The 23,070-nt window shown below is 34.2% G+C and overlaps 1 protein-coding gene across 7 annotated transcripts in view; it reads right to left on the bottom strand.

Moving 5' to 3' along the window:
* Positions 1-423: 423 nt before the first annotated feature.
* The window catches only part of LOC143256962 (TBC1 domain family member 31), a 66,853-nt gene continuing 44,206 nt past the window's right edge, over positions 424-23,070 (bottom strand). For 6 of the 7 annotated variants that reach the window (XM_076514899.1, XM_076514901.1, XM_076514900.1 and 3 more), the window contains 5 exons: positions 22,293-22,426; positions 19,526-19,659; positions 18,663-18,842; positions 7,941-8,120; positions 424-568 (listed from right to left, as the gene is read on the bottom strand). In XM_076514899.1, the coding sequence (XP_076371014.1) occupies positions 557-568; positions 7,941-8,120; positions 18,663-18,842; positions 19,526-19,659; positions 22,293-22,426 (640 nt within the window). In that variant the 3' untranslated portion in view covers positions 424-556. The remainder of the gene's footprint in view (positions 569-7,940; positions 8,121-18,662; positions 18,843-19,525; positions 19,660-22,292; positions 22,427-23,070) is intronic. The other variant, XM_076514906.1, reaches the window with a different exon arrangement.

Here is a 23,070-nt window from a genome sequence, read left to right as displayed (position 1 = left end):
GGTTAATTGCATCACAATTTTTATATCAAAACATACTGGATGAAAGCTTAAGTTATGTATTATAACAGCATATTAATATTTATGTACTTCTTAATTTGATGACACATCAATAAAGTTCATGTAAGGCATACGAAATTACATACAGTTAAGTTAGTTACAAAGTATATCTCTCTTCACTGTTTATTTTGATGTTCTGATTTTAAAAAAAATTTTTAACTTATTGTTGTTCACTGTTAAGCAAAAAGATATAAAATGGATGAGTCATTCTGTGGCAACCATGGTTATCAAAAACCAGTTTGTTTCTGTCTTGGTTATAAAACTACATGTTTAAACAATTAGTTGAGACATTAGTTAGGGTAAGTTGGTAAAGCTAAAGGATCTGACACTATAATTACACCTATATAAATTTTATATTAACAAATGTTTGTGTTGGTAAATAATGAAACAAATTTTATTGTACAAATCCAAAGTTACAAACATTGCAAAACTTCTATATGCTACAATAACAAACTATTATTCATCGTTGTATATAATATCCAATAGGTAAAATGGTGTCTCAGGATCTTTCCTTTGAAAAACAAAAATAAAAAGGTGTTTATATTCCACTGTATTTGAAGATACATGTTTAATTTACATTTACAGTATAGTAGTAAATTAAAGTTATAATTTTTCCTAAACTGAAAATTTATTTCCTTTACATACCTCCTCTCACATAAATAGCTATCCTCATTCAGTGCTGCGTTCTATATATAACAACTTTTTTGGCATGCCACAAGCATTGAGCTCCCACATTCTTTACAATCATCTGATTCAAATGTGTCTCTCATATAAATCATCATGCAATAACCATCCACCAATAAGAGGTTGACACACTCTTGATGGATGTGACTCCCACTATTCAATTCTATCAAACTATAATTTCGAGTTTTGACAGAGAATGGAAGAACTGGCTTTCAGTGGAGAGGAAGGATGGGAAGTGTGTGAAGAGGTAGGTAATTATCACAAATATATTTTCAGTATAGAAAAATCACATCTTCCATTCTGGTACATTACCTCTTCTCACATAAATATCTAGATTCCCACATTGAATAAGTGGAGGGAAAAACAAAGAAGCATTTCTCAAAAGTATCCAAAAAAACCACCTAAAATAATAGATCTTCACAGTATAGAATTATATGTGGGTGACTTGCATCAACATCGGTACCAGGTATATTTTTCGCCAGGTGTGGAATGAGGCAATGCAGACATGGGTGGAAAAAATGAAGGAGCACACAGTTACAGGGAAAATAATGGTGGAATAGGCAACTAAACCACCATATAACATATCTCAATCCCATATAGTACTGGAATATGGGTGAAAGTAAAAGGATATACCCCTACGCATACAGTGGCTAAAACACAACAGACCATACACGAGTCAACTGCATGCAAAACCCAGGCCACTTGAAACTGACTTCCATGTGGGGGTAGGATGAGAATCATACTGTTTAAAAGTCAACTACAATACAGTAACCACAAAGTGACATCCACATAGGAAACAGGGTCATACTGTCTTCACCTCACGTTCAGCAAACAGGAGGGAATCTTGTCACAGAGTGTGATCTAGACAGAAATGAAAAAAAAAGTAAAAACCTATGAAAGAGAAGTGATAAAAGATAACTTACTCAGTCACAGTCTCACTAATACCTGAAGAACGGTAACAAGTGAAATATGATTATTACAAGTTGAAGACAAAGTAATCTGATGCAGACAGTGTGAAATGAATATATGTGGGGTGGTCCACATGTCCAATTGAAGAATATCATCCAGGAGACAACAGACATGAGAAACTAGAGAAAATATAATGTGCCTGATAGGACAAAGCAAAAAAATTAAAATCCAAACTGAAATGGTCAGGGTTGAAGGAGAAAGGTCACACACACCTGATGTCTGCAGAGAAATAAATATGTGAAAATGGGTAACACAGAAGGAAGTCATACAAACAATATAACAACAAAGCACAGTAAGGACATAGTAACCTATACAGATCCAACTTGGGATGCAGGTGAGAAACGAAAGAGTGGAAAATTGGTGAAAAGTAGTTGGTTTGGTGTTTTATGGAGCAATGCAACTAGGCTATCTGCACCAAATGACAGATACACAAATTTAAAAGTAGAATTATTAATATTCATAAAAAGGAATCAAGATAAAATTTAATTTTTGAATTAAAAACTTAAATAGCATTAAATCAAAATTTTAAACCTAGTTTACAGCAGTAAGAAAGAAAGTAAAATAATACAAAGTTTTAAAATGCTTTCTATAGCATAATTTTAATTATTATAACTTGCCAGGATGATTAACAAGTAAGTTCAAACATCAGTGTTAATCACCTGAAGTTAGCCTATCCAGTCCTGGTTTTGAGTTATTTGATGTCATGGCCATTTTCTAATTTTGTATTGAACTAATTTTATTTTAATTCATAAAAAGGAATCATGTTAAAAAACAAGGTCTAACTTATAAATTAAAAACTTAAATACTGTTAAAAAGGCCAATGGTCTGTAAAAAAACTAAAAACATGCAAGGTGGATAGTATCACCATTACCAGTGATACTGTCTAAAGGTAGGAATAAACCTTGGGTAAAAACATGTCTAAAATAGACAATGACAATGTCTATTTTAGACATGTCATTGAGAGTCGTAATGATGGAATGAAAGTAACATGTGAGCTATTGTGATCTGAATGTTACACAGACACATTGGTACATCATTCCCAGATGAGAAAACGATGAGTTAAACTGTGACCAAAGCATTGTCTAGTAAGAACAAATTCCTCTTTCTGATCCTTATGGAAATAAGAAGGCCAAAGTACAATAGAGGGTTTTATCTGGATAAGCTTGTTTTGATGTTACTCACTCTGAGTCAGCTGCCAAATGGCATAGAGCCAAGCCTTGAATACAGGACGACAGTCCATGTATGGAAGAGGCACAGCAGTGATTGCACAGGAGCAGACAAACTCAGTTGCAGGTTTGGGGAGCTTGTTCCTGCAAATACCAATGTGGCCTGGTATCCAGAAGAGCTGGATAGAAGTAGATGTTAAAGAAAAATGGGCCAGTCAGTTTGGAACATCAGCAAGAACATGGTAAGAAGTAATGTGAAGCAAATTCCAGGCCCAGTAGTGAACTAAGTGAGTCAGTATAAACAGTACAGTTTGAGTACTGCTTACTTGCTATGTGATCTAGAGCAAAGAAATGGCATACAGTTCGGCAGTGAATACAGAAACTGTAGAGGGGATTCTGTGCACAACCACCGAACCAGAACAAACCATGAGAGAGCCCACTGAGTCATCTGATTTCAAACCATCCATATAAATGAAAATGAAGGGATGGTTCAAAAGATGTTCAGCAAATAACAGACAGTATTTCCAATCAGGAGTGTCTACTTTTCTCAGATTACATAAAGAAAGGTCACATTTAGAGATGGTAATAAGCCATGGTAGGTTGAGCTGACCAGTAGATACAGCAATGTTATCCAAGGACAAACCCAATTCATCCAACTGCACCTGGATATGAAGGCTAAAAGAAACAACAGTAGATCGTCTGTTCTGAAAAAGCATGGCCCACTGAGGAAGGAAAAGTAACCCCAGATAGGATGCTGTGGCAAGAATTGAAGTTTGGAACCATACAGTAAAGAAAGTTACAAACAGCAGAGGTGTAGAGGAGGTTCATGAGACTGCATACAAGCTCTTGACTGGGGAAGTGCAGAGCTGAGGTCTCTGATGATGAATGGGGTCAATCATCTTCAAGTCTGAGGTCATGACAGAGCCATAGACCAGAGACCCATAGTCTAGTTTTGACTGAATAAGAGCACGATATATTTTTAGCATAGAACATTGATCTGTTTCCCAAGTGGTGGAAGAGAAGACATGGAGGATGTTCAGCGCTCTTATACATTTGACTTGTAGCTGCTTGATATGTGGTATAAAGGTCAGCTTACCATCAAAAATAAGCAAAAGTGCATGGAAATGGTTTTAGAGAATGAAAAGTTAAAACAGCTTGCTGTGGTCCACTTCAGTAAACAATTGAGGACAGTCTGTAGCTGCCACTCAAAACATACCTCATGAGATGTGAAAGTCGTCAATATAGAACCCATTTGCAACAGTAAGAGGGAGTTGTTAAGTGATGGCATTAATCTTTATACTGAAAAGAGTGGCATTCAAAACACAGCCCAAAAGGACTCCAAGTTCCTGTAGGAAAGAACAGGAAAGTGTCAAACCCACACAAACTTGGAATTACCTACCCACTAAAATATTTTAAACAAAAATGGGTAAATTGCCATGTGACCCACATAAGTGGAGGTCTCACAATATGCCATCCCTCCATGTAGTATAAGCTTTCTCAAGGTCAAAGAATAATGATGCAGGATGTTGTCGTTTTAGATAGGCTTCTTTGATTGATGTTTCATGTCAAATCAGGTAGCCTGTGTTGAAGCGCTGCTGTCATCAGGACCTACACACTGTGTCTACAAACAAGACAAGCATTAGCAATCTTCTCCTAGGTCTCACAGAGACAGCTTGTCAAAGCAACTGGATGTTAGTTTGAAGGAAATATGGGATCCTTCCCAGGCTTAGAAATAGGTAGGGCACCATGCATCAGGAAAAACATTTTCCTGCCAGATCCAATTATAAGCTACTAGAAGAATAGCAAGAAAAGCAGAAGAAAGATAGTGCAGCATCTCGTAGTGTATATCATCAGGTCTAACTGACGTACTGCCAGACCAATGAAGGTCTGGCAGTTTAAGTTCCACCAGTGCAAAAGGGGCAATTATAGGCATAGAGACAATCAGCCTGAAAGAAGATGGAGGATAAAACAGAAGTGCTATATACCCGGCAAAGGCTTTCACGGAAAGTACTGGTGATGCTCCGGGCATCAGCTAGTGACTCAGGAGAGCCAGTAAGTCCCTCTAGTCCCTTCTGAATAAAAGAAAACAAAAACATTTCCCCTAAAGGTTTGTCTGTAAGAAAATGTAGTATAAGAAAATGAGGTACAGGTGTTACAGAGGTTGAAGATTGCTGCTCAGAATCTTTAAGACATGGTCGTTTTCCTATGGACAGTTTTTCACTATTTTATTTAATATTTTTATCTGGGGGATTCAAAATAAAGAAAGAATATTTTGATACCCGCTAACCCCATCCACTATGTAGCCTTACAAGAACACTGTAGCAATGGCAGGGTTTCATGAGCAATATACCAAAACACCAGCATCAGATAGTGTCCACAATACCTGTTGAGAAAACATCCAACAATGGCACTCGGTTGATCCTAGCCCAAGTGGATCAGCCGACTGACCCAAGAGGGGCCACCCTAAGGCTGTCCGTCTACAGGAATTCAAGGCCAAAGTGGTGTGTGTTAGGGTTGGACCCCTCAACCACCAGGATCCTTTCCTCACTTTCGTGGATCACCACGCATGGCAAACTCATGGGTGGATGTTTAGATCCCAGAGGAGGTAAATTGAAAGTACAGAACCTTCTCTCTGGGAGGTCCCCTCACCACATACCAGAATCCATACCACAGGGTGAGAAGTAGTAATTATCCTTCTAAGCTGCTAAAGTTTTTGGAAGAAATGATCAATCCAGATAAAGGAAAATATTAGTGGAATGGTATAGATGTAAAACATCAATAGTAAATAAATATAACTAACAAAGTCCACAAGCTAATAGAAGAAGAAAATAAGTCTTAAGAAGGTGAGTAAAAATCAAGTGTGAGGTTCAAACATGGGTCATTGAAAAACACATTACCATCTTGATCCAGAAAGAACCAACAAGATGGAAAGAGTTGGAGATGTAAAAACTTTATAGTACTTGGATGAATAAAGAGTGTAAAATAAGGCAGCCTGAGAACCAATGATCAAGGAGTTAGAAGAAAACATCTGATCAAGCAGCCAAGTGAGGAAGTTCATAAGTGGAACAGTGGATAGAGTGGAAAAACTCCAGATGCAACGATCAACAGTTGAAAACATTTATGTTAATAAACATCCCTAGGGAAAGAGTGAATGGAACAAAGTTGGTGGGACAAACTGGATTTTCTCAAGAGGAATTGGATAAAAAAAAAAAACTTGCTGTAGATATGGAGGATATGAAGGGCTAGATGAAAAGCCAGTGACTGAGGCTGATTTAGAAGGAGTGGAGTAAGAGGAAGATGTAACAGAGAGGAAATCTGATGTAACAGGTGCAGAAACCATTATTGTCAGCTAATATGGATCAATCAAACAAAGTGGTGTGGATGATTGAGATCACCCTGTGAATAAGAAGAATTGGAGGGTAAACATACAGATATTTTTAATCCAATTCTGATTAAACACACTGACAGCTAGACCAAATGAATAAGTAACCAGAGACAAAAATAGATGTAATTGGTACTGAGGGATGTAGCAAGTGCATCTAAGTTAGGAGTACCTCATTGAAGACATAACTGCTAGAAAAATAATGGTTTGGGTATGAAATTTATAAATTACCCTGTGATGAAGAAACCAAAGATAGTGTCTTGACTGATGAGACATTGGGATGTACAGGAAAGCATTTACAAATTCCATCTTTGTCATTCACAAACAAAGAGAAAAATGCCACATGAGAGTGAGAAAAGATTCCATAGTAAATTAAGGTAGAACCAAAAATTAATTGAGGTGGGACAAATCAATAACAGGCCAGCAGTCTCAAGCATCACAGACAGCCTGAAATAAGAACTTGGAGAAAGATGATTAATGTGTATGATGGTCTGCTGAAAGAGACGATCTTGTACTGGCTCATACAGATGTTGACTGGTGGTATGATAATGAGGCACTGGAAAGAAAACAGGTATCAAGAATAATGGAGGAGGGGAAAGAAAAATGGATGACAAGTCCCTTGGATAATAATGAAATAACCCACTAATTTGTGGCAAACATTTGCCAAAGAGGAACAAAATTGGTCAAGTCAGTCCCCACTGCACCACAAACACCAACTAGTAATGTTGATGGTGAGTCCATCTGCATCAAACTATAAAAAAACAAGATGAGGAACCTCTGGAGGTAGGAACAAATAAAGGCTGAGAATGAGTTGGACATGAAACAGTAATAATAGCATGTCTAAATTCAGTATGTGACAAACAATCCACCAAAGAAGAAAGGGTAGTTTGTTGTCACACTGACTCCATACTGGATTCCAGTTTTAGAATTATTACTAAAAATGAATTTATGTAGAAATAGGGCAATATGCAAGTCACAGAGCATAAACAGGCAGTATAAAAAATTAGAACAAGACTGTGTCTCTCCCCAAGAGACCCCAACAACAGAGAAACTAAATGTATAAGGCTAGAGCCAAAGAATAGAAACATGCCAACAAGCCCATCCGAGGAAAACCTACAGAATCTTTATGAACAACTTCAGAAAGAAAATCAATGGTAGATACGTACAACAGCAGATTTCATACAGTAAGACAAAGGTAGCAAAATGGGACATGGATAAACAAACAGGATGAAAAGAGGCTATATCTTCACATGGGTAAAATCGGTTCTAACTATTAAAAATTGAGAAACAGACATGCAGACGGATAGTAGGTCAAAGCCAACTGATCCAAAGTCTGCTATTTATGTGAGAAGATGTGACAAACTGTATGAGAATAAAACTTGTTGCTCAATAATTTTCATTTGAAATAAAGAAATCTTAACAATTATGTAAAACTTATGTTGAAAACTAACACAAAATCATAGTGACTGTACAATTTTTAAAGAACAAGGAAACCCAGATCAGTATAACTAATTTATTCTGTAATAATGTGAAAAGAAATTGTACTTACATCTATTATTAAACAACGAATAAGGAATCAATCCTTTTACCATGCATCTATGTTGTGTAAACAACTCATAGTTAAATACACCTAAATTCACAACTTTCCTACAAAAACCAGTTATATAAGTAACTGTTCAAACCTGAAAAGATAGACTTCTTTTGGGATTAAATATCCTTAAATAACTTCCTTTTTGTAAAGGCAGTACGTCAGCTGAAATAATAGACTTTGGTGTCAGTTCTGGTGGTGTGTTCTGCTGTATATAATATGCTTTCTGAATTACAGCATTCACCTGATACAAGTTTTCATTTTCAAAGAAATCCTGAAATGTTAATATTTACAAATCTGTTGATAACTATGTTAACTTTTTATTATATTTAAAACATTATTGGAGCTGATATATTTCTTATATGAAGCATTTTTTATTAAATATTTCCTAAGTTGGTGTTGCATCATAATAGTTGATTTAAACATCTTTTTTCAAACATTTGTTTAGCTTATTCATTATAAGTGTAGCATCCAAAGCTATCAAATGGAAACAGCATCTTTATTCAACTGTCCTTATAAAATATTATTATAAATTCATTTCATAAATTTTTCTCTAAAATGTTACATCCATTATAATGACCTCTTTTTATCCAATTACTACCATATTTGGAGATAGTACCTGAAACAAACTAGCTTGTAACTATTTGAAAAGTAACAAAACTCAAAAGCTACAAAGATGCCTATTTAATTGGTGATAAATAAATAAAATTACCCTATTTATTGCATACATTCTTAAAAGCTAGAAAAACTTAGAATGATGATAACATTACTTTAACCATGACAGGATAGATACACAAAATCCTTGTGTTTGTGGCCCAGCATGACCAGGTGGGTAATTCACTCAACTTGTAATCCAAGGGTCAACGGTTCAAATCCCCGTCACACCAAACTTACTCGCCCTTTCACCCGTGGGGGCATTATAATGTTACGGTGAATCCCACTATTCGTTGGTAAAAGAGCAGCCCAAGAGTTGGTGGTGGATGATGATGACTAGCTGCCTTTCTTTTAAAACTTTAAGACTAGAGGGAAGACAGCTAGACCTTGTATAACTTTGTGTGAAATTCAAACAAAAAGAAACCTACTGTTTGTTTTAAAATGTCAATGTACAGATAAACAGAGGGCTATCTGTGAATAGTCAGTCTTCATTTGTGACTGATTGGCTAGAAAAAAGGTATCTACTCAACAGCACTAACCACCAACTTCAGGTTTACTTTTATTTGACAGAATAGTAGGATTTAACTGACATTCTTATTGCACCAAAAGTACAAAGCATATTTTTACAGCAATGGTATCCCTCAATTGAAGTTACATTCCAGGCATGTTAACCACATTAAAAACCCTGTTGAAGTCTACAAATATTTATATAATGAATTAATTTCCTTTATATTAAGTAAAAAACCTAAGAAACCCTCATAACTTACACTGACATAGTCCAGATGGATATGAGGATTTAACATTTTACTGAAAATATTGATGAAAAATGATGACAAATACAGAACAGTGCTGCCCTTTTTTGAATATACAATAGAGTAGCTCATTTCCAAGATCAGTTGGTCTCTATGACATCATGAAGATGAAGTATAATAATATAATGATAGTGTGATCATGTGCTAATTATACAAAATCAGTCTTCTATTATAAACTGTAATGAAGCCAAGTACAGTTTTACATAAACTATACTTTACAAAAATTCAATATGAAAATTACATAACTGATTTTAATGTTTTCAGGATAAATAAAGATATTTCCACCTCAGAAACAATGTTGAGGTTAGAAAGTTACATGATACAAATGTTAATATTTTCCTGAATGGAAAATGTATTTCCAATAATACTTACCACTGTTGACACTATAGCTATTTCTTGATCTCCAGGGTTTCCACTCTGCCCATACAAGCATTGAAAATGCTTGTTCTAGTTTTATATACCCCATTTAAATGCCTTAGGTAAACTCTAATTTGCAAATTTCTCCACCAACTTCAAATCACCCTTTATCCAGGTACTGTATATAAGCATCTCATCCTGATATTGCAATCACTTTTATGAGATGCAAAATGAATTTTAGTGGGGAGTTTTGAAAAGATCTTTGTCAGCAGAAGTAAGTATCATTCAGTTTAAGAAAATGTTCACTTTCAGAACATATTTAACATCTGATTAGAATCCCACAATGAGAAGGTGGAGGAGCTCATGTAGGCATGATCCATACAGAAAGCATCTATATAGAAAAGGACTGTAACATGAGAAAAATTGGTACATGAGTGGGAAAACTGTATTACATCCAAATGAGGTACATTCTTCATCTGGATGAATTCCCATATAAAAGGTAGAACAAAATATGAGTAATCATCAGTGTATGTCACCCCCAACCAGATAGCTGAGGTTTCAAAACTTGGAGTTGAAATAAATAGTTATGATACCTATGTACCACTGTGGTGCTTAAGGCTATTGGAATACAATATATCTATCTATCTATATATATTTTGATTGAATCCCAACCTGTAGCTACAGAGTGATACATTTCACACTACCAGAATCACAATAAGAAAGTAAGTATCACCTATTTTAACAAACACTCTTGAAATTACAAAATCATGTATGTTGTACTTAACCAAAGGAACAGAACTCACCTGGTCTGGAATTATGATAATTCATCCTCACTCTCCAACTTTGTGAAGAAGGAGATTTCCCACTTGCTCCTTGAATTACAGAGAGAACATGGAACTTGTGCTCACCCAAGGACCTAAGAAGGACCTGAGGATTATGAGATAGTGAACCACCTTCAATGACAATATACCAAACTGACATTGATTAATGACAAGGGTCATGCACTTCCCAACTGGATAGCTTCAGGTCAAATCTGGACTGGAATTACAAGTAAGCTCTCACAGAAGCTGGTGCCACTCATACTGACATTTGGAAAAAACATCCAGGAACCCTAGTTGGAGGGCCCCCAACTTCACCCTCTCTCCAAGAGTGGAGGAACACAAATGAACACTGTGGAGAAAAATCCTCTATCTGTCACTCCAGCAACTAAAAATAAAGGGTGGTAAAGACTCCCAAGCTCTATTAGTAATAGGGAAACAGTACTTAGGAACAGTACTGTAGAATTTCTACAGGAGGTGTACCAAGTTTCCTACATTTTTAAAAGCAAATCAATCCTGATTTATTTAACCTGAAGATCAACCAGAATGGGCAGGATCCCCCTTTAGCTTTACTTGTGATCATCTGTGAGTGACAGTCTATAATAAAGTAATACCATCCAGTAGGCACATAGATTGCTTTTTTTTGAACACCTCATTTCAACCAAGCCTGTTGTAACCTGTAGTAGTTATAGTAAAAGTAGTTGCTAGTTGAAATAGAGTGGGATCTAGTGAAAAATTAAAGAAACCTTGAAATAAAAGTGTATATGGCTAAGGAAAATACTCACCTCTGGCTTAAGTCTAACAGATATGATTACAATAGCTATAGGGGGTAGTCAGAAACCTTCTGAGAAGTAAATTGCCAGATCATGTAAGTAAGGAAATAGGAAAGTATTAAAAGTAGTCCACATACCAACCCATGCAATGTCTTCCAGACAGCAAGTTAATTGGGTGGCTAATGACAGAGATATGACAAATCTGGCAAGATGTGATACACCAAACATTCTTCTCCTGTAACAATAATCCGTTGTAGATCAAGTGAATAAATTTGTAAAGCTACTTTGGGAGGAAAATAGGAGATAAGTCAAAGGAAATAGAAGGATTGCAATGGATGAACAATCAGTTCCTAGCACCTCAAATTAAGTTAGTAAAAGATACATAACACTTGAGGGCCCTAAGGGAACATAATAAGCAATTAAGACTGAAGCAACCATAAAGGTGAGAAATGGATAGCAATTGGATTGGTGAGAAGGATCTTTCCCCTTCCCTGGTTGCTAGAGTCCTGGGATGAAAAGACTTAGGTTAAAACAAGGCAAATGTAGAATGATAATGAGTTCTATGCACGTAAATTGCAAACAACTCTAATAGATGACATCCATAGGCTAATTAGAACAAAAACTAAAATTTACTATTCTTGTAAGTTATAGTTGTCACAGTAGGAAAAGCTAAAAGTTCAAAAAGATGATGAGACAACACATGTAGAACTGTTAAACCCCAATTCGATAATTGAAAAGGTTGTTTGGGCCAAAGAATGCAAAATGATTTTAGTAGACCTAATAGAACTGGGGATTCAAAAACCATCCAATATTTAGAATACCTAACAATAGTGGATAAGGATGTCTTACATAAAGCCACTGTAGATGAAGCAAGACCCTCCTCAAATACCCAAGATAGAAAATGGGATAAATATTTTTGGATGAAGAGATTTTAAATTCCTTTTAATACACAACTGATAAATATAACATTTCTGTTGATAAATGCTTGTAGTTGGCTGACACAGAGATCTAGTTAAGTATAAAGATTCCTCAGAACTTAAACCCTTATGACAGGAAAAGGATTGCATAATTTCCAAACATGAAAATTGAGTTTCCAGACATCTGAATGGAGAATGTCTGATCAAGATTTTCTCAGCAGCAAATTTCAATATGGAAGAGGTAGAGATGAACACTTCTGTACGTAACTGAAGAAGCAGAAACCACACCTAAGTTATCCAATAAGGTGCAACCACAAGAACTCAATAGGGAGTAGAATGAACCAGTCAGAACCTGGGGCAATAACTAAATTTGGGGAAGGGCAAAAAATCTTAACCTGTCCAGAACTGACTGAATGCATCTACTGCCAGTACTTGAAGATAAGATATGGAGATCAAAACAACTGCAGTTGGAAATTTCAGTAAGTTGCACAGACATCAATCCTTGGAGACCGAAGTGAAAGCAAATCCAATGAAAAACCTTGTGATGTAGCAATTAAATCCATTACTCCTGGAATATGACATGTTAAAGGACTGATATGCTAGGAATGAGCCCAGTAGAAAAGATTAAGGTATGAAACAAAGGTCTTGAAAATGTCTGCCTTCTTAACAAGAATTCTGAGATACAACTGTAGAACTGTCAGAATGTATCATGACATTTTTCCCCCCCTTAAGAGAGACAAACCTCAAATCATTGTCTGATGTGCTGCAAGAAGTTCAAGAATGTATTCTATCCAAGTACCCTGGAACTCTTTACCTTAAAGATAAACCCCCCATTCCTGAAGAGATGCATCTACATACAAATGGATCTCAGGATGAGATGATGGAATGAGTACCCCAATAGTAGTGTTGCTCTGATCCAGCCACCATTCACGATCAATGATGTTGGCTCCTGAGTAATTAGACAGGCTCAAAATGCATGATCCATAGGTTATGCAGTAACCACTGAAAGAACCTTACATGTGCTTGTCCCAAAGAAATGAAAGGCTTAAGAGATGTTCATATCCCCCAAAGAGAGAGAACTGTTGTCACAGTAGGAAAAGGAGACAGAAGTAAAAGCCTGATAGTTCTTTCTATGACTTGAAGCCTGAGAGGGGTTGGTTGGGAATAACTTAAATGAGTATTGAAAAACATTCAAATGGATGAGATATTTCATCAGTAACAAAATAGATTACTCCAATCTGATAAGAAAGTTCACTTTTGTAACTTATGAAAGGAGGATCTGGCAATGTTGTTCTTCTTCTAGTTGATGGGAAGGAGCCAGTTATCCAAATAGTGATGTGCACAGAGGCCCACAGAATGCAGGTGATGAGAAAAACCTTGAACAATTCTGCAGAGAACATAAGGTACAAATGAAAGAGACAAAAACTGTAGCACCTGACTCTTGTGCATGAATTTATTAAACCTTCAGGAAGATTCTGCTATGGGGGTATGGAGATAAGTGTCAGTAACAATGAACTCTGCCATCCAGAATCCTGGTGCAAAATGCCACCATTGTTGGGTGAGAAAAGATTCCACTGTGAAACAAGGAGGATCTAAAATTTGGTTAAGTCAAGAGAAATTGATGATTGGACACCAATTTCCTGTTTTGTTGGATACCACAAATTGACAAGAATAAAGTCCTAAAAGAGTGGGATCAACTCTCTCTACTACCTTTTCACTAACAACTCTCTTATGGCCTGGGAATGAAGTTCTACTCACCAGGAATCTGTTAGAGGTGAAAACACAACAGATTGAGCAGACAATAGTGGATGTCATGTAAATTGAATGACCAGCCCTGAAGCCAAAACATGGAGTGACCATGAATCCCTGGTGAAAGCCATATAATCATGCTCCTACTGTTATTCTGCCCAAGGGATAGTCACCAATGTCACTGTAATTGATTTATCTGAGACAAAGATCATAAAGAATATGGATGAACTCTATTATGGGAAAAACAGATCTGGGAATTGAAGGAGGGAGTCAGGAAATACTACAGGTTAATACTTTCAAATCAGAGCCAGAAAGATGAGATGCCAAAGATAATAAAAACATAAATAAGCAGTAACAATTTGGGATTCTAATGTCTCAGGAACTCCAGCAAATAACACAGGGTGAAGAAAAAAAAGATTCCCATAACTCCATAAGGGCACAAAAAGGTAAACAAGCTTTTTCTAACAAAGTATCTGTACCCAATGAATCCCAACAAGAAACCAGCCAGTAAAGCAAAGAAAGAACAGAAGAAGACAATCTGACTGTGGTATCTGTGAGCAAAATCCCAAACTTATCCTCAACTTGCTAATGGGAATGTTGATAGGTTTCAGATGAAACTCAAGACAGTCACAAGTGTACAATTAACCCAATAAAACTGATATGTTTAAAGTGATCATATACTAGGTACACTAGACAAAAAATTCACTGATGTTGGTGGAGAAACTTGCAAATTAGAATGTGCCCAAGGCATTCAAATGGAGTATGAGACTGGAGCAAGCATTCTCAATGTCTTGATAGGCAAAGAGTGGAAACTTTGGAGATCAAGAAATAGCTATAGTATCAGCAGATAGCATGCTTTGTTAATTGTCAAACTTAGGCTTAACAGTGTTAACAACAGGCTACTGGTACTTAATAGTATCGAGTGTTTAACAAATAATACAATAGTCAACTCTACTTGAGAGGTAAAGCATTCCCAATTTGTTAGATGTGATAGGTGCAACAAATTGGATTTATTTGGGAACTCTGAAAATGTACTTTTAAGGAAGTTAATAGTGAGGATGTTCAATTTATATGTAGTTTGCAAGTTGGAGAACAAATTGGAAGCTATTCTGATTAAAGTTGATGAAATAGATAAAGAGAAGTATTAACTGTTAGAAATGACAGCAGAACTTCAGGAGGAGCTTTAGCTGTTAAGACCAAAGGAAGTATCAACTAAGATTAACAATGATATTCAAGAAGTTAGAAAGAGTAATATTAGAGATAAAAGTAAAGAACTTAATTGTAAAGACACTATTCTACTGAGTAACAGATTTCAGCCCTTGACTTATGTAGATGAGGAACTACTGGAAGAAGGGAAAGCAAAAGGAACAGAGAAGAATAAGTATTATGAATATAAAAATGTTATAGTTAAAGTTGATTCCTTGACACAGCATGTAGAAAGAATAACCTGTGTAATGTATAGGGAGAAAAGATTTAAGGTTATGATACTTTGGGGTACAGGTGGAACACATAATTGACAGACCATGAGATATAATAATGGAGACTGGCAATGATGCACTCTTTGTAAGGCATATAGGGGCTAATGATATATGAAAGAGCAAGTCAGAGGAGCTAATAAGAAGTGGAAGAGGTTGATAAAAACCATAAATTAATTGTGTTAGAGATACTGCCAAGAAATAATTATGAGGAAGAAAGTTTAAGTAGGTCATATAAGCTAAATGCTAAGTTGAAATTAATACATAAGGATGAGCAGATTAGCTGGTTGGACTTATGGGATTAGTTCAGAGGAGAAAACTACCTGGAAATGATGGTTTAAACTTTTGTAGAACACAGTCTGGCATGTTCACAAGAACTATTAATGCAGTTGTACAGGAAGTTTTAAACTAGGACTAGATAGTAGTGAAGGCAAATAAACTACATAAAACAAAGCTGAGATGTAGAGAAAATCAGTATAAAGTAGTTATAAGAACAGGCATAATTGGTACTATTGTAATGTTAAAACCACAAGAAATAAAATGGATGACTTTATGGCAATGTAAAAATAGAAGATTTTGATACGATGGGAATCACTGTAACATAGTTAAATAGAGGTGTTAATGAGTTGATAATGAAGGAGAAAGGTTTCTAGAAACCTTTTAACATGGATTTGTTCATCAATTAACAAAGGAACCTACAAGAAATAATGCTATTTTAGATATATTGTTAACTTCTAATACAGAAATAGTTGAGAGGATGGAAACTGGGGAGCACCTTGGAACATTGATCATTGCTGTACTAGGTTTGATGTTTTGCTGCATATGGAAATCAGAAAAAATGTTGTGATTTCAAACAAGAACTTTCTGTTGTGAATTGTGCAGCTGAGTTACTTGGAGACAATGAGCACATGTATAAAATTAAAAAAAAAATTGTCTTCAAGAAATATATTCCTTACAAAAATAAAAGGATAGCTGCAATTAAAAAAACATCAAAAAACAAGTTGGGTCACAAAGGGTATGGGAAATAAAACTATAAAAACACATCACAAATGTAAGATATTTAAATTTACTAGTATTATAGAAGATTACAGAAGATCAAGAAAGTTGGTCAAACATGAAGTTAGAATATCCAGAAGGATGTATGAAACAATTTGACTGAAAACACAAATATTAACAGGAAGCATTTTTTAAGTACATTAGGGGTAAACAAAATGTTAGAATGGAGATAGGATCCTTGAGAGATGACAAAGGAAAGCTTGTATCTGATACTTAAGAAATGGTTAGGTTATTAAGTTCTGCTCGTTGAGCCTTTATTAATGAAGATTTAGGCAGTATTTCTTATCTTGAAAAACTGATAGTTGAAAACAAGATTAAACAAGACAACTGCATAGCTTCTGAGCTTAGTAAAATAAAACTTAGAAGTTTAAAAAACAAGAAAGTTCCTGGGCCAAATAATATTTTCTTGAGCATTTTAAAAGAGGTCAAGGATTGGATATGTGAGCCACTTGCCACAACTTCTTGCAAATCCTTTAATAGTGGACAAAATCCAACAGATTGGAAGTTAGCTTATGTCACTCCTATCTTCAAGAGAGGTAACAGAGGTTGTACCATGTACCAGTAGTTAGAAACCTATTAGTCTTATATCAGTTGTGAGAAAGTTTTGGAAAGTCTGGTAAAAGATACTTTTTGCAAAATTATTCAAAAAATTGAGAATTTTATTAGATAGTTAACATGGATTTACTAAGGAAGAATCCTGCCTTATATTACTTATGTTACTTGATATGTAGATTTGGTGACTTGAATTTTCAGAAAGCTTTTGACAAAGTGCCACATAAAAGGCTTGTAAAACATTTTTCTATAGGAGTGGTATTAAGTTAACTAACAGGATAGAAGAGTGACTTAATGGAAGAAACCAGAGGGTTGTTAGAAATGAAGATTAGTCAAACTGGATTAATGTTGCAAGTGGTGTACCTAAGGGCTCAGTCATGAGACCACTGCTTTTTTCATTTACATTAATAACAGAGATGAAGGAAAAGTCAATAAATTACTTAAATTTGCTGACGATAAAGATTTTAAGTGTTGACTGCTGAGAAGTGAATGTTGCTCCTTTGTATAATGATTAAGGTCATTTAATGAGTTGGGCAAATAAATGGTAAATGGGTTTAAATTAAGATAAATGTAAGATATTGCATGTGGATTATCATAATTGGAATTATAAGTATAATTTGGATGAGAATAACCTGTGTTATGAATGAAAAAGGATTTTGGTGTAATGGTTAATGAGTATCTTAAGCCATCCAAGCAGTGTGCTGTTGGTAGTGGTAGAACAAACAGAATTTTAGGTTGTATCTCTGGAAATATTAAATACATCTCTAAAGAGGTTACAGTTTCATTGTATATGTCACTAATTAGGCCACATTTGGAGTATTGTGTTCAGTCTTGGACTCCCTACCTTACTTGGCAAAGGCACTGGATTATTGGAATTGATTCAGGAAAAGATTACTAAAATGGTAACTTGGATGGAGGTTTTGTCATATCAGGAGAGATTAAGACCCTTAAAACTGTTTTGTTTTCAGGAGATCTGATCAAAGTGTTTATGATTGTAAAAGGAATTGATAATATTGATACATCCACATTTTTCGTACTTGACAGTGAGAATTACAGGACTAGGGGATGCAAATATACATTTAGGCAAGGTAGAAACAATCTTCAGTTAAGAAAATTTTATTTTTTAAATAGGATAGTAGTTTACCTATGAAATGGGTTGCACTCAGATGCTGTGGAGGCAGTAAATTTGAGTGAGTTTAAAAGAAAGCTTGATAGATATATAAATGGTGAGGGCTGACTAATTTTTTTAATAGTAGTTTTTGAGGATGGGACAACTGAGATGAATCAATAGGTCCTTTTTTGTTCTTAAACATATTATATTATATTGCCACTTATATCATATTATAGATAGAGGATGCATTGAAGTTGGTGAAGTTGAAATTAAAATTTGCCTGAGACATTCAAGTGGGGTAAAAAAGACTGGGGTAAGCATTCTCAATACTTATATGAGCAAACAGTAGAAAACCTGGAGATTGAGAAATAGCTATAGTGTCCGTAGATGGAAAGTATGTTTTAGAAAACATTAATCTGGTAAAAACTAGTGGAAAGTTGCATTTTCAAAGAAAATTTCAACATTTACTAAGAATGAATAAGTAGAATTAATCTATTCCTGGACAAATATTGAAAGCTATAGACCAATGTAAAAGAACTTACTTTGATCTGGTCAGAATGAGTAAGGACACTTAGCCTCTTCCTCTCTACAATATTCAAAGCTACAGACAAATATAACAGGAAACATGGTGGATTGGAAAAAATGTGATCCCATAATTGCAACCACTGATCCTTTTCCATAATCTCAGAAAACATTGTGTAAAGCAGAGGCCAGATGTAAACCTGATTCACATACAGAAAAACAAAATTAATTTCTCACCATTAATCTTCTTGACAGGTGTTATTTCAGCAAAGATATTATCCCATTCTTTTATTGACATAAATAAATATTGATTAAATATCTGTAAGAGGAACATGCTAAATTCTGAATATATATATTATATATATATATATATAATATTAAAATACAAATTATACACATCTCCTAACCTGCTTTTAATCAAATTCCAGTTAGTATAAAAGAAACATTCGAATTAGACTAATAATTTTATACTGTAAACACACCCAAAACTGTGATTATGAGCAATGCCCCAGATGAGTGAACAGGAAAGCAGTCTCTCCTCTATCATTAAAATCCACAATAACTGGCTCATATGACCAAAGAACAGGTCCTCCTCAAGACTTCTTTTAAGATAGAAGCAGATTAATATTTAAAATGTGTGATAAAAATTAGTTAGTAATTATAACCATCTAATAATGAAAAAAAAGTATCTAATGAATAATTAAACATGGGTAATTGTATAGGCTACTAACCATAAAAATGAGTAATATCTGATTGCCACAATCTTGTTGTAAGTACTTAAACTCAGAATAAATATTATACTAAGGAAATTAACTAGTTTATAGTAATTTAAAACTAACAGCCATTCTTTCTTATTTCATAAAAATATCTTTCTGTACAATACCTCTCCAGTAATTCCATGCCTGACATAATGGAGTAGGAGATCTTTGTCATGGTAAGCTAAAACATTCTCAGCTACATTTAGTATATTGATAGGAGGATAAGGAAGAAAGAGACACCAATCTTCACACCAGTTACCTGCATTATAGTATAATATTACACTTATGGAAGAATAACAACAATACTTGTTTCAGGAAATACAACAAAACACTGCAATTTGGGTCAGTAATACTAACACACATTACATGCAGTATAGTACAGTATTACAACTTTTAGGTAAAAAACATTAACTTTCAATAATAACAGCTCTGGATCAGAAGTAAATTACCCGTGAAATCACCATCAATGACACCAATGATGAAACGTTTATCAGAACATGCTTATGTCTTGAGAAAATATTTTATAAATGTATATTTCTTGAAGAAATTTATTTTTAGGATTAAAAACAGGTACTCATCTCCAAGATACTGAAACACTTTTCTAGCTGAGTTTGAATTCAAGCAGCCAGCAAAAATTTCCAGCTGTCCTTTACCAAATGAACAACATGCATCACTCAGAGGAAATATTTCACTCTTCTACACAACTTATTGCACAAGCATCAGGGGATATATTACACAAGTTCTGTTTTCCTGCTATAAATTAGATTTCATTACAAGTTGTAGTCATAATAAAATTTTGTTTGCAGTGAGGTGGAAAGGATGGTTGTACCTAACTGAAATTCATTTTAATTCTAGAAGTGTAAAAACAAAATCAAAGATTTATCTCTAAAATACTGAAAGCCAGAATATTCACATTGCAAAAGAAGTGAGAACCAATTCACATGAAAAGAAACCAAAAATATAAAAGTTGAAGCTCCAGGTCAGAAAGACAATTTTTCAAAATTTGAGTGCATACTGTAATGACCTCTACTCCATATATTACTCACACATATACACACACAAAATACTTTTTTTATTTTAACTAATGTTTCACTTTTGTGGCTTCATCAGGATTAATATATGCAACTGTTTGATACAGTATTCATTAAATTATAAAATTATTTTTACTGTTCTATTTCTAAAGTCAGCTGCAACACGAATCTAACAACATATAGGTTCTTCTATTAATATACTTCTAATGCTAACTATAATGCTATACTTGTATATGATATAACAGTTATAAAAATAAAGAGAACTACTATATGTTTTATAAGTAGCTAAAAAGAACACACAAATGGAAAATAGAAGCTGCTAAGAAACAATAATAAATGCAAAAGATAAAGTTTACTAGCAATGTTAAAAACAAATTGCAAGACTTTATGATACTCCAGAATACACAAGGATTAAACTGTAAGTAATAGTGTCAAGTATATTACTATGATGTTTTGTTTTTGGAATGGAATTATGGTAGTTTAGTTAAATGTACCATCCATTGTCTTTGTTCATTTTTGTATTTCTTTTTGTTAATGAATATAGCTTTTATATATTCCCTCTCTCTTTAAAATATTTTTATTGTAAGATAAAAACTTTAAATGGGTTTTAGTTTTCTGATTTTGAGGTTCCATGTTTGTATAGAAAGTGTTCTACTGGAGCACTTTTGTGTTGGTCATACATATAAAACACACATGCATTCAGAGATGCATGTACAAAGATCTTCATTTAAATGTATCTCAGGTCAGCTGGTATGGGTATTAACACTTTTACCAAATTAAAGCAGAGAACAACATTTGAACCTTCTAAGGTCATATTTGGGTTAATCTTTGATAAAGCATAAGATGCATACTTTGTGAAAAATTAAAATTACAAGACTGGAATATGGTAATCAAATGAAGTTGACCATCAAAATTTTTTCTAATTTTTACAAATATTCAAGAAGTTTTTTGAACAATGTTTCAATTGTGGGCAACTGCCCTAATCTTTTCTTCATATGAATTGAATCATTATATTTTTTGTTTTGTGTTGACACAAAATTGCTTTTTCATATACACTTGTCTTTTAAATTTTCCAATCATTTTTAAAACATTTTAGTCTTTTGTATTTGACTAAAATATGTGTTTGACAATTGTTTCATTGAAATAGAACCATTTCTCTCTAATCAGATGTCAATTTTGTGCAATAAAGTGCCAAACTTTTTCAACAACATGTAATTTCTCATCTTGGAAAATACAAGCTATAATTAACAAATTACCTAATTAGATTTGGAAACAAACATTCTTTTGAAATAATTTTTCTGACATAATTAAATTATCACTTTAAAAGAAACAAACCTAAAATTGCAAACAAAAAACTTTCAAGATGTCTTAAAAAAAATAAAAAAAAAAAAAAAAAAAAGGTAGATTATATCAAAAATATTTGGGTGAGATATTGTCTTTTTTTCCAAAGCCTGTTAAGACATTGTCCATATCCTGTAGCTGAAGGCTGCACCAACAGCTGAAAGCCAAAAGCTTGCAGGAATAAAATAAAGTTAAATTTATTAAGAAACATTCTAGAGTTTCTTAACATATAATTACATCAGTTAGGGAAACAGTACACTCACAGCACATCTCCAAAAACTAATGTAGCTTTGAAACCAGTTCTCTGCAACTACATTTATAAAACAAATCAAAATTTTCAATACAGCTATTTACTGCTGGAGATAAAATGTAGTACTACAAATGGTGTAATTAGTATTACTCTGCAGAAACAAAGTATCCCACAACTGTACTGTATATGAAACCTAATTTTATTTAATAAACAAAAAAATGTAAATAAATGTAGCATAATGGATTTTCAATTAAAAATGCATAAACTTACAGAGGAAAGTGGCCACCATCTCAAAACAAACAAGTAGGTCTGAATGAAAGAGTTTCACAAAAGGAAAAACCAGATAGGGCAGAAAGGTCACTTCAGCTAGAAGAGGGCTCCAATTGACAAGTAGGGAGAGAGTTCTAAATCGATTCAAAACTGAAGTTATAATTTTTTTCAAAACACTGAGAAATGTTGCAGTACAAATAACTAAAAAATTTGCAAATAATGATTTATAAGCATGATGATGCAACTTTTTTTTTTTGGTGGTGGTGGGGGGGGGGCTTGACCAGATTTCTTGATGTATGTGAAACTATTCCCAAATAGTTGTAGTACATACTTACAAAAAGTTACTAAGTAGAGGGGGAAGGGTGGATCCAATTTCTAACCATTATTTTGTTTATAAAACTGGTCTTCATACTTAAAATGAGTCTTTATCATGCAGTATTTATATTGAAAGACACAAGATCTCTTCTTCATTTAATTGGAAGTCTGTGGTTTTATGTACAAAGTTTAGATATTTTAAGAGAATAATGGTTAGCTTCAAGCAGAGAATTTAATTTATTGATTAAGAATTTAGAAATGTTTTGTACTAGTGACCATATGCTGGACATTATAGGCCTGATAGGAATATTACCTTTCTGAATTTTGGGAAAAGCATAAAAAAAAAGGGGAATTAATGCTGTCAGAAAAACATGTAGGTTCAAGAAGTCTTAACATAAAATAAAAATCCTAGAGCCAAAGTGATTTTGAAAGATGGATTTTTCTTCTTCACGGGGTAAACTGG

Source organism: Tachypleus tridentatus, chromosome 7 (genome assembly GCF_004210375.1).
Source record: "Tachypleus tridentatus isolate NWPU-2018 chromosome 7, ASM421037v1, whole genome shotgun sequence".
Lineage (NCBI taxonomy): Eukaryota > Metazoa > Arthropoda > Merostomata > Xiphosura > Limulidae > Tachypleus > Tachypleus tridentatus.
This window is presented reverse-complemented; position numbering and strand designations above follow the sequence as displayed.